The sequence below is a fragment of the Ranitomeya variabilis genome, chromosome 1, assembly GCF_051348905.1.
Source record: "Ranitomeya variabilis isolate aRanVar5 chromosome 1, aRanVar5.hap1, whole genome shotgun sequence".
Classification (NCBI taxonomy): domain Eukaryota; kingdom Metazoa; phylum Chordata; class Amphibia; order Anura; family Dendrobatidae; genus Ranitomeya; species Ranitomeya variabilis.
In genome coordinates, this window is record NC_135232.1 from 747,658,554 (window position 1) to 747,671,864 (window position 13,311).

The 13,311-nt window shown below is 46.5% G+C and overlaps 1 protein-coding gene across 1 annotated transcript in view; it reads right to left on the reverse strand.

Moving 5' to 3' along the window:
- The window catches only part of RTRAF (RNA transcription, translation and transport factor), a 46,472-nt gene extending 36,345 nt beyond the window's left edge, over positions 1 to 10,127 (reverse strand). Inside the window, exon 1 of the mRNA XM_077270084.1 lies at positions 9,970 to 10,127. Coding sequence (XP_077126199.1) covers positions 9,970 to 10,030 — 61 coding nt within the window. The 5' untranslated portion in view covers positions 10,031 to 10,127. The remainder of the gene's footprint in view (positions 1 to 9,969) is intronic.
- Between the last annotated feature and the right edge of the window lie 3,184 nt (positions 10,128 to 13,311).

The following is a 13,311-nucleotide window of genomic DNA, read 5'->3' on the forward strand; positions in this document are numbered from 1 at the left end:
TAAGGTCCCCTGGATGTCTTGGCAGAATCTCTGGCTGTTTCTCTGAACACTTAACTCATATAGAGACATCTCATGGTTACATATAATTAATCAGGTATTAATACCATTAGTACCAGGGACTATAGGACCTATCATCATATATTAAATAGCAACACCGGAAAAAGATGACACAAGGTCATGGTTACAACTTTAGAAAAAACTTTATTAAGGATAACAAGCTTGTTATCCTTAATAAAGTTTTTTCTAAAGTTGTAACCATGACCTTGTGTCATCTTTTTCCGGTGTTGCTATTCTCTGAACACTGGCAGATCCTCCTTTTTATAGGTCACATCCAAATATGACTTTACCTGCCGTCTTTAGATTTTTTTTTCATTTTTTGTTTTTATGAAGTACAACTTTAGTTAATTACAAATTTAAAGGTTTTTTTTTCTTCATCAGTTAATTTTTTACAGATTTCTAAAGTTTTGAAAGAGTGCGGATTTTGGCCTGGTATGGCTTAACATTTTTTTATCATATCTCAGGCTAGAATTAAGATAAAGAGGTGGGAGAGGCATCATTTTTCTCAGAAAGGTACCAGCTTTCACTTGATATGTCACAAGACTGTCTTTATATTTATTTTGTTTCGGAGAAATCAAATTCAAAATTTTGATGCAATTGTGAAAAAAATGCAAGTGTGTTACTTGTGTTCTTGTTTATATTTGTACAGAGATTCAACTTGGGACCTATCAAATATTTTTTTTTTTGCTTAAGCCTTGAATAATTTGATTTTATGTTTGCGCGAGTTTCTTCCTTTTTTCTTTTCAAATTATTGAATTCAACATATGCAACAATAAAGAAACAAAAAAATACCGAACTGCCAGAATAAATACATTCTTAACCCCTTCACGACATGCACCGTACTAGTATGGCGCAGGTAGTGTCTGCCCCTTTGATGTGGGCTCCGGCGCTGAGCCCACATCAAAGTCGCAACATGTCAGCCGTTTTGAATTGCGATCCACCCGCCGCTATTAACTAGTTAAATGCCGCTGCCAAACTGATGGCTTCGGGTCGGAAATGCTCGCATCGCCGACCCCCCCACATGATCGGGGGTCAGCGATGTGTTGGCATAACAACCAGAGGTCGACTTGAGACCTCCATGGTTGTTGATGCCGGATTGCTATGAGCGCCACCCTGTGGTCAGCGCTCATAGCAATGCAATAAATCTACTACATAGGGGCGATCTGACTATCGCTCCTATGTAGCAGAGCCGATCAGGCTATGCCAGCTTCTAGTCTCCCATAGAGGCTATTGAAGCATGGCAAAAGTAAAAAAAAAATAAAAAAAAAAAAAAGATTAACCTGATCGCTAAATGGCATAGCAAGTCAACGCGACATTGCATTAAAATGCAATAACGGGCAATCAAAAGAACATATCTGCACAAAAGTGGTATCATTAAAAATGTCAGCTCGGCACGCAAAAAATAAGCCCTCACCCAACCCGAGATCACGAAAAATGGAGACGCTATGGGTATCGGAAGATGGCGCTTTTTTATTTTTTTAAAGCAAAGGTTGGAATTTTTTTCACCACTTAGATAAAAAATAACCTACACATGTTTGATGTCTATGAACTCGTAATGACCTGGAGAATCATAATTACAGGTTAGTTTTAGCATTTAGTGAACCTAGCAAAAAAGCCAAACAAAAAACAAGTGTGAGATTACACTTTTTTTGCAATTTCACCGCACTTGGAATGTTTTTCCCCATTTTCTAATACAAGACATGGTAAAACCAGTGGTGACGTTAAAAAGTACAACTCGTCCCGCAAAAAACAAACCCTCACATGGCCATATTGACGGAAAAATAAAAAAGTTATGTCTCTGGGAAGGAGGGGAGAGAAAAACGAAAACGCAAAAAAGAAAGGCTGCGTCTTGAAGGGGTTAATCATTTTAACACAACTTGCTCAGCATTACTTTTTTAGGATCGAGTCGGGTTTCGCGAAAGTGGAGTCGGGTGAAATCGGCCGATTATCGCGCAAAGTCGGGGATCGACCAAAACACGAAACCCAATGCAAGTCAATGGGGAACCTCCTCCTCTCTCCCCCGTGACGCCGCAGAAACTCTCTCCCCCCCTGTGACGCCGCAGAAAGCAAGCCGGAACCTATGTCATCACGCTGCCCACACTCCTTCATTGGCTGAAAAAAATGGAGGGGAAAGCGTCATATGAAAAGCGACTTTGGCGCAAAGATCGCCGACCGCATGGCCGATCCCACACTTTGCTGAAAGTCGGCGATTTTTTAAAATGTCCGATCCGTTTCGCTCAACCCTACTTACTAGCAATAGCCATTTCCTTTTGTCTCATAGCATGGACGGCCTTGTCATGGTGTTCGGCTCCACCTGAGATAATATCTGGTTTTTGTAACTTTTACAATGTCTGGTTTTCTTGGATACACAAAGGATGACGCTGAACCAGAAGGTGCAAAAAAAGTCACTTCTACTTCTTCATTTTCACAATCTTTGAAGATTACAGTAGCCGCCACCAGCGCCGATCATATTCACAGGTCACATAACCAGTTATGCCATCCATTGCCAATCTTGTGCCGCCTTCTACCTCTTCATGGACTTCACCGTCTTTGCTGAATGAAAAAATCCTTGTTTTTATTTCTGCTTCACTACATGGAATGATAGTCCGGTACTGCCGAGTCCCTGTGATGGGTTCTGCTTCCTGTTACTGATGTTTTCCAAACTCTCCTCCTCCTCTTTGTAGTCCTGGTTTGTACAATACATGAACTGGATGTTAAGGCCATGTTCACGCGTTCCTGATTTCCCTGCTGTTTTTTCTGCACTAAAACCGCAGCTCTTGGCAGAAAACGCAGGTGCGTTTTTAGGTGCGTTTTTTGATGCGGTTTTTAGTGCGTTTTTTTATGCAGTTTTCTCTGCAGATTGTGTTTGACACAAATAAAGCTTACTGCAGTGGGGGGGGGGGGGGGGGGGAAAAAATGATGTCATTTCCTTGTCCAACCCTTTTCTTCTTCCATCCTCCATTTTGGAACTTAACACACCAAAATGAGTGGACGTGTTTGTAATGACAGCGCTCTGCAGAGTGCTGAGTGTAGGCCAGATCACAGCCCGCGGATGATAGGGTTGCTATTGTAAGGTGGCACTAAGCCCGGTTAATAATGGAGAAGCGTCAATAAGACGCCTATCCATTATTAATCCTATGAAAGGGTTACTATAATATATGGGGACCCCGGAAAAAAAAAAAAAATACGTAGGGTCCCCCTATATTTTTAGGCCAGAAAGGCTAGGCAGACAGCCGTGGGCCATTATTTGTGGCCTGGGAAGGGGTTAACATACACATGGCTGTTCCCAGGCTATGAATATTAACCCACAGCTGTCTGCATAGCCTTTCTGGCACTAAAATATAGAGGGCCCCGGAAAAAAAAAGTGTTGGGGTCCCCCTATATTTTTAGGCCAGAAAGGCTAGGCAGACAGCCGTGGGCCAATATTTGAGGCCCAGGAAGGGGTTAAAATACCCCTGGCTTTTCCCAGGCCATGAATATAAGCCCACAGCTGTCTGCGTAGCCTTTCTGGCACTAAAAAATAGGGGGCCCGGAAAAAAAAAAAAAAGTGTTGGGGTCCCCCTATATTTTTAGGCCAGAAAGGCTACGCAGACAGCCGTGGGCTTATATTCATAGACTAGGAAAGGGGCCATGGATATTTGCCCCCCCCCCCCTGGCTACAAATATAAGCCCGCAGCCGCCCCGGAAAAGGCACATCAAAAAGATGCGCCAATTCCGGCACTTAGCCCCTCTCTTCCCACTCCCGTGTAGCGGTGGGATATGGGGTAATGAGGGGTTAATGCCACCTTGCTATTGTAAGGTGGCATTAAGCCCGGTTAATAATGGAGAGGCGTCAATAAGACGCCTATCCATTATTAATCAAATGAAAGGGTTAAAAAAAAAAAAACCACAAACACTAGAAAAAAAATATTTTAATGAAATAAAGACACCCACTTTTTGACCATATTTTATTGTACGCTCAATCCGTCCTGAAGACCCTCGACCTGAAAAAGACGCAAAATAAAAAAACAAATTCATACTCCCTGGCCCTGTCCGCAGAAATCCATCGAGGGTCCCACAAAGATCTTCCATGGAGAACAGACACATCCAGAGATATGTCTGCTCTCCACGGCTGCAGCAACACACTGCCAGGAGCCATAGTTCCTGTCAGTGTGTCACTGCGCATGCGCGAGCGAGTTTACCGGCGGTCATTGACCCCGGCACTCTCGCTTAACGGCAGTGCTGCGTGGGAAAGTTCAACGCAGCTGTACTGCCGTTAACCGAGACGCCGGAGCCATTGAACTCTGGAACAGTACGCGATACACTGCTAGGAGCTTCGCTCCTGGCAGTGTATCGCCGGAGAGCAGCCGATCGGCGTGGGACGCTCGTTTTATGGATTCTGCGGACAGGGAGTATGAATTTGATTTTTTTATTTTGGGATTTTTTCTAGGGGATCGAGGGCTTCGCCTACCAGTGTGCTGTTGGTGAGTATATACTCTGTGTTATATGTTGTATGTACTGTGTGTCATGTATGTGTATTGTGTGTGTTTTGTGTAACTTTACAACTGTGCTAAGTCGCCGGACACAGGGACAACTCTCCCATCCTAATACCGGATGGGAGTAGTAGTCCCATACGGCGACTTAGCACAATGGTGGCACTAGCGTCGCATGGGGACACACACACACACACACAGACACAGACACACACACACACACACACACACACACACCAAATCTATCAAACGGCTGACATCGATCCCCATGCGACGGTATGCCTCCATGTCTCTTCGGGATACAGGACCACACTCCGCCCACGCACTTCCGCCCACGCACTTCCGCCCGCTTCCCCGCACTTCCTGCTGCAGCGGTTTCTCCACCCATAACCGCAATAAAACCCGCAGATATATTTTTGATCTGCGGGTTTTACTGCGGGTTTGACCTCACAATGGAGGTCTATGGGTGCAGAACCGCTGCAGTTCCGCACAAAGAAGTGACATGGTCCTTCTTTTTTACCGCAGCTATTCAGCACGGCTTTTTTATTGAATTTCAGCATCATGTGCACAGCGTTTCCTGTTTTCCATAGGGTTACATTGTACTGTACCCTGCATGGAAAACAGCTGCGGACCCGCAGCGGCAAAATCGCTGCGGTTCCGCAGTAAAAAACGCATTGTGTGAACATGGCCTAAGAGTATTTTTCTCACTCCATGTGAACAGTTGCCTGGGTGTTAAGATTTGGTGTGAACATGGCCTCTGGAGGCTGGAGCTGCCGGCCTGTCATCTGCTCTGCATTCACTGTCTACCCCTGACAAAGCTTTCTCCTCTGTCCTCTCCTGCTTCTAAGGCTACTTTCACACTAGCGTCGTGCACTGCACGTCGCTATGCAGAAAAAACGCATCCTGCAAAAGTGCTTGCAGGATGCGTTTTTTTCTCCATTGACTTGCATTAGCGACGCATTGCCACACTTCGCAACCGTCTTCAACCGCGTTGAAAAACAGCATCCGCTGCCCCCGTTGTGCGGCGCTTTCACTGCTAGCGTCGGTGCGCCGCAATGTCGCATAGTGACGTGCAGTGCACGACGCTAGTGTGAAAGTAGCCTAAGCTGTAACATAATAATACAGTAATATCTAGCAATCATGGATTATTTGGTAAATACAGACCCCACACTTTTACACCACAGGCTGAACAGATCTGAATTCAAGATTTTCGAGTGGACACTGCAATAGTTTTATTTTTTAAAATATGATTCCATCACGATCCCAGATTGTATTTTGGTACAGATGTGGCTAGGAGCATAGCAGGCACATATGCAGTTTTTGAAATTTTTTAATTGAACTTTTTTTTGGAAAATAATTTAAAATGCTGCGTTTGCATGGGTAAAATAATAGCAAAGATTGGCACTTTTTCCAAACTTTGAAAATCAATAAAAAAAATAAAAAAAATTCTAGAATTTTTTTTTCTTCACATTTTGCATTCTCTGACACATTATTACCAAATAAAATCTCAAAAGAATTAAAAATATAGAGGTAAAAATCATTGGTTCCCTTGACATGGAATGACCCATCCCACCCTCTCCATGGCACAGTGCTCCACATCCAGTACAGTCCCACCCCTTCCAAGGCACAGTGCGGGGGTCCACATCCAGTACAGTGCTCCACATCCAGGATAGTCCCGCCCCCTCCATGGCACATTGTGCAGCTCCACATCCAGTACAGTGCTCCACAGCAGTGCAGCACGCTACATACAGTATCCCCCTTTCCACGGCACAGTGCAGCGCTCCTCATCCAGCACAGTCCTGCTGCCTCCACAGAATAGAGCAGTGTTCCACATCCAGTAGTCCCGGAACAATATGCCGCTCCACATTCAATACAGTCCCCCTCCACGCCGCTCAACATCCAGTACAGTCCCACCCCCTCCAAAGAAGAGTGCGGCGCTTGACATCTAGTACAGTCCTGCCCCCTAAACGGCACAGTGCTCCACATCCGGTACAGTCTCCTTCCACGGCACAGTGCTCCACATCCGGTACAGTCCCCTTCCACGGCACAGTGCTCCACATCCGGTACAGTCCCCTTCCACGGCACAGTGCTCCACATCTGGTACAGTCCCCTTCCACGGCACAGTGCTCCACATCCAGTACAGTCCCCTTCCACGGCACAGTGCTCCACATCCAGTACAGTCCCCTTCCATGGCACAGTGCTCCACATCCAGTACAGTCCCCTCCACGGCACAGCGCTCCACATCCAGTACAGTCCCCTCCACGGCACAGCGCTCCACATCCAGTACAGTCCCCTTCCCTTCACAGCGCTCCACATTCAGTAGAGTTCTCTCCACGGCACAGGACAGCACTCCACATCCAGTACAGTCCCACCGCCTTCAACAGCCAGTGTACAATGCGGCACCCCCATGTACATCACAGCCCCCATACACAGTACAGCACCTTCCCCCCCCCCCCACACAGTGTACAATGCGGCACCTCCATGCACATCACAGCCCCAGACACAGTACCTTCCCACACACAGTGTATAATGGAACACCCCCTGCACATCACAGCCTCCATACACAGTAAAGTGCAGCACCTTCTCACACACAGTGCACAATGCGGCACCCCCATTCAATCACAGCCCCCATACACAATGAAGTGCAGCACCTTCCCACACAGTACAATGAGGCACCCCCATGCACAACACAGCCCCCATACACAGTACAGTACAGCACCTTCACCTATAGTGTACAATGCGGCACCCCCATGCACATCACAGCCCCCATACACAGTACAGTGCAGCACTTTGTCACACACAGTGTACAATGCAGCACCCCCATGCAATCACAGCCCCCATACACACGGTGTACAATGTACAACTGTATAATGGCCACATTATGCTCAATACTGTATAATGGCCATTGGCCACATTATGCTCCATACTGTATAATGGCCCCACACAATGCTGGGTGCAGTATAATGGCCACACATGGTTACCCCACCCCCATCATTGCCTTCTCCAACACTACACACACACCTTTCATCATGCTCCCTCGCAGCAGCCGGCAGCTTCCACTCCCACGGCGCTGAATGGTGTCATCCAGCTGCGCCGCTGACTGCTCACGTCGCTGCAGCTGTGATACGCCACTGATAAAGACCTCCTGTGTCTCCTGTGCCAGTCAGTGTCAGAGCGAGGAGCAATATCTGCTCGGATCCGACACAGCCAGCGTCCGCTCCGTACACCGCACGCGCGCACACACACACGGCTCCACTCCGTACACCTCGTACACACAGCTCCACTCCGTACACATTGCACACGCTGCTCCGCTCCGTATACCTTGCACACACGGCTCCGCTCCGTACACTTCATACACACATGGCTCCGCTCCATACATCTCGAACACACACGGCACCACTCCGTACACTCACGGCTCCGCTCCATACACATTGCACACGCTGCTCCGCTCAGTATACCTTGCGCACACACTGCTCCGCTCCGTACACCTCATACACATACGGCTCCTCTCCATACATCTCGTACACACACGGCACCACTCCATACACCTCATACACACACGGCTCCGCTCCATACACCTCAAACACACGGCTCCACTCCGTACACCTCGTACACACACGGCTCCGCTCCATACACATTGCAGACGCTGCGCCGCTCCGTATACCTTGCACACACGGCTCCGCTCCGTACACCTCATACACACACACGGCTCCACCTCGTACACACACGGCTCCGCTCCATACACCTCGTACACACACGGCTCCGCTCCATACACATTGCACACGCTGCTCCACTCTGTATACCTTGTACACACATGGCTCTGCTCCGCACACCTCGTACACACGTGGCTCCGCTCCGTACACCTCTTACACATGACTCCGCTCCATAAACGTTTCACAGGCTGCTCCACTCCATACACCTCGTACACACGTGGCTTTGCTCCGTACACGTCTTGTACACGACTCAGCTCCATACACCTTTCACACACTGCTCCGATCCATACACCTCGTACACACACGGCTATGCTACATCCACACTGTAAACACCTCCTGACCTCACACATACGCTTACCAATACCTTCCTCCAGCGCCATGACAACCAGCAGAGTCCTGTACACGGAGGTCCTCCCAATCATATGACCCCCTGACGCCTCCCATCCTGTGACTTCATCACAGGTCCTGTGCGCACAGAGGAGCCAATATGTGGTGTGCGGGTGCAGGGGCTCAGGGAGCTGACCGGGTGATATATACACTAATGTCAAGCCCGGGATCGCAGGGCTGACTGTCAAAATCAGGACAGTCCCGCTGGATCCGGGATGGTTGGGAGGTATGGTACAGTGCAGCACCTTCTCCCACACACAGAGTACAGTGGGGCACCTACATGCACAGCACAGCCCCCATACACAGTACAGTGCAGCGTCTTCCCACACAGTGTACACTGCGGCACCTCCATGCACATCACAGCCCCAGACACAGTACCTTCCCACACACAATGGGACACCCTTATGCACATCACAGCCTCCATACACAGTAAAGTACAGCACCCCCATTCAATCACAGCCCCCATACACAATGAAGTGCAGCACCTTCCCACACACAGAGTATAATGCGGCACCTACATGCACAGCACAGTCCCCATACACAGTACAGTGCAGCATCTTCCCACACACAGTGTACAATGCGGCACCCCCATGCACAACACAGCCCCCATACATAGTACAGCACCTTTCCACACACAGTGTACAATGTGGCACCCCCATGCACAGCACAGTCCCCATACACAGTACAGTGCAGCATCTTCCCACACACAGTGTACAATGCGGCACCCCCATGCACAACACAGCCCCCATACATAGTACAGCACCTTTCCACACACAGTGTACAATGTGGCACCCCCATGCACAGCACAGTCCCCATACATAGTACAGTACCTTCCCACACACAGAGTATAATGCGGCACCCCCATGCACAGCACAGTCCCCATACATAGTACAGTACCTTCCCACACACAGAGTATAATGTGGCACCCCCATGCACAGCACAGTCCCCATACATAGTACAGTACCTTCCCACACACAGAGTATAATGTGGCACCCCCATGCACAGCACAGTCCCCATACATAGTACAGTACCTTCCCACACACAGAGTATAATGCGGCACCCCCATGCACAGCACAGTCCCCATACATAGTACAGTACCTTCCCACACACAGAGTATAATGTGGCACCCCCATGCACAGCACAGTCCCCATACATAGTACTGTGCATGGCACTGACAGTCTATTGTGACAGGAGGCTGAGGAGGAACAGACCCCTGTAATCTGAAGCGGACACGAGACCGTCGGGCGGCGCGCGGCTCCCAGAGAGCGAGGCGCTGGTTAACCCTTACAACATCACTCTGCGAGAAACCCACCCAGCAGGGGAAGCGCAGCCCCCCTCACCTTTGCAGTTGAAGCCGTCGGGATTGTGGTAATCCAGCGCTTGCAGTTTCCTTCGGAACATACTGTCTGGTTCCCTGCAGCACAGCAACACGAAGACAGCTCACCGCAAACCGTCACCACGCAGGCGCATAGCTCGCCCAATTATATTCCCTTTGTGACTCTGTCCTATCACTGCGAATTACGAGCGTTCACCGGCCAATCAGAGCGAATCATCTGATAAACATATTAGCCAATCACAGCATAGAAAAAAAAGACCGTGAAGGGGGGAAACGTTTGACCAATCACAAAACGGATAAACCTGTACAGCGTGTTGGCAATGCTTTATGGTAACGTCGTAACGCTGTATGTATGAGGCGTGGTTTAGGGAGACCAAAACATCCATTTTGCTTGATGGATTCGTGCCAGGCTGTTGGAAACCATAGCGGTAAATGGATCCTTATCTCCAGTCATTGCATTAGAAGCAAATGCGGTATCTAGAAAACATGATGACAGATTGAGGTGTTTTTTTTATATATCTATAAAATGATATCTATAACAACCAATCACAGTGCAGATTTCAATTTTCAAAAAGAGATTTCAAAATAAAAGCTGCCCTGTGATTGATTGCTATGGCAACAGTCTCATTTTCTTCCTTTATTTAGGCACTTTTATTAATATTAAAATACACAACGGTCAAAGGGATGGTCCAGCAGAAGGAAATAATTTTATAAGCTCTGAAATTGATAATAAACAAAGGGATTTCCTCACCAATCGGACGGTGACATGCGGAAAGTGTGAATGGTCGTGAGAGGTGTGAGCGCAGTGGCCACCATTGGCCGCTGATTGTCTGCAGCGCTGACGAGGCGTAACAACATGACACAGATACTGGAGACACGGTGCAGGCATTACTAGAATGGCGATGATGCGGGGGGCGAGAATAAGCCTTGTTTTGTTATCTTCGGGGGACATGTGTCTTTAACAAGAGGTTATCCAAGTTGTGGACAATCCCTTTAATAGTAAATTCCTACAATATTTTATAGGTATGAAAAGATTTGCATACTGTGGAGCCATTTTACTTCCCATTGCTGTGCCAGTCTAGTTAGCCATTAAAAGGTATCAACCACTGATGACTCTCAATTCTAAATATTTTTCTACAATATTTTGGAATTTCCACATGCATTTCTGCATCTCTGCCAGTAGAGGACGCTATACTAAAAATTGAGAAAGTTTAGCGCATCAATTGGCCAATTCATGTGTACCTGGTAGCCACGATTAGGCTAGTTCCACATTTGCGTTCGAATCTGCAGCGTTTAATCCGCATCCGCAAGTGCAGGAAAAAAACGCATAGAAACACATGCAAACGCGGCGTTTTTTAGACGCATGCAGTTAAAAAAACGCCGCGTTTGCACGCTTTTCCATGCGTTTTGTCATGCGTTTGCGTTTTTGGTGCGCATGGTGAAAAATTTTACAGGAGAAAAATCTAGATAACCAGACACCGCCAATGGGACTACAGAGGGCGTGAATTATGGGATCTCTATATATAGACCCTAGGGCTGCTGAAATCTTAACCCCTTTACCCCCAACGGTGGTTTGCACGTTAATGACAGGGCCAATTTTTACAATTCTGACCACTGTCCCTTTATGAGGTTATAACTGGAACGCTTCAACGGATCCCGGTGATTCTGGCCTTGTTTTCTCATGACATATTGTAATTCATGATTGTGGTAAAATTTCTTTGATATTACCTGCGTTTATTTGTGAAAAAAATGGAAATTTGGCGAAAATTTTGAAAATTTCACAATTTTCCAACTTTGAATTTTTATGCCCTTAAATCACAGAGATATGTCACGCAAAATACTTAATAAGTAACATTTCCCACATGTCTACTTTACATCAGCACAATTTTGGAACCAAAATTTTGTTTTATTAGGGAGTTATAAGGGTTAAAAGTTGACCAGAAATTTCTAATTTTTACAACACCATTTTTTTTTAGGGACCACATCTCATTTGAAGTCATTTTGAGGGGTCTATATGATAGAAAATTCCCAAGTCTGACACCATTCTAAAAACTGCACCCCTCAAGGTGCTCAAAACCACATTCAAGAAGTTTATTAACCCTTCAGGTGTTTCACAGGAATTTTTGGAATGTTTAAATAAAAATGAACATTTAACTTTTTTTCACACAAAATTTATTTCAGCTCCAATTTGTTTTATTTTACCAAGGGTAACAGGAGAAAATGGACCCCAAAAGTTGAACAATTTGTCCTGAGTACGCTGATACCCCATATGTTGGGGTAACCCACTGTTTGGGCGCATGGCAGAGCTCAGAAGGAAAGGAGCGCCATTTTACTTTTCAATGCAAAATTGACTGGAATTGAGATGGGACGCCATGATGCGTTTGGAGAGACCCTGATGTGCCTAAACATTGAAAACTCCCACAAGTGACACCATTTTGGAAAGTAGACCCCCTAAGGAACTTATCTAGATGTGTGGTGAGCACTTTGACCCACCAAGTGCTTCACAGAAGTTTATAATGCAGAGCCGTAAAAATAAAAAATCATATTTTTTCACAAAAATGGTCTTTTCACCCCCAATTTTTTATTTTCCCAAGGGTAACAGGAGAAATTGGACCCAAAAAATTGTTGTCCAATTTGTCCTGAGTACGCTGATACCCCATATGTGGGTGTAAAGCACTGTTTGGGCGCATGGCAGAGCTCGGAAGGGAAGGAGCGCCATTTGACTTTTCAATGCAAAATTGACTGGAATTGACATGGGACGCCATGTTGCGTTTGGAGAGCCCCTGATGTTTGTAAACATTGACACCCACCACAAGTGAAACCATTTTGGAAAGTAGACCCCTTAAGGAACTTATCTAGATGTGTGGTGAGCACTTTGACCCAACAAGTGCTTTACAGAAGTTTATAATGCAGAGCCGTAAAAATAAAACATATTTTTTCACAAAAATGATATTTTTGCCCCCAATTTTTTATTTTCCCAAGGGTGAAAGAAGAAATTAGACCACAAAAGTTGTTGTGCAATTTGTCCTGAGTACGTCGATACCCCATATGTGGGGGTAAACCACTGTTTGGGCGCATGGCAGAGCTCGGAAGGGAAGGAGCGCCGTTTGACTTTTCAATGCAAAATTGACTGGAATTGAGATGGGACACCATGTCGTGTTTGGAGAGCCCCTGATGTGCCTAAACATTAAAACCCCTCACAAGTGACACCATTTTGGAAAGTAGACCCCCTAAGGAACTTATCTAGATGTGTTTTGAGAGCTTTGAACCCCCAAGTGTTTCACTACAGTTTATAACGCAGAGCCGTGAAAATAATTTTTTTTTTTTCACAAAAATGATTTTTTAG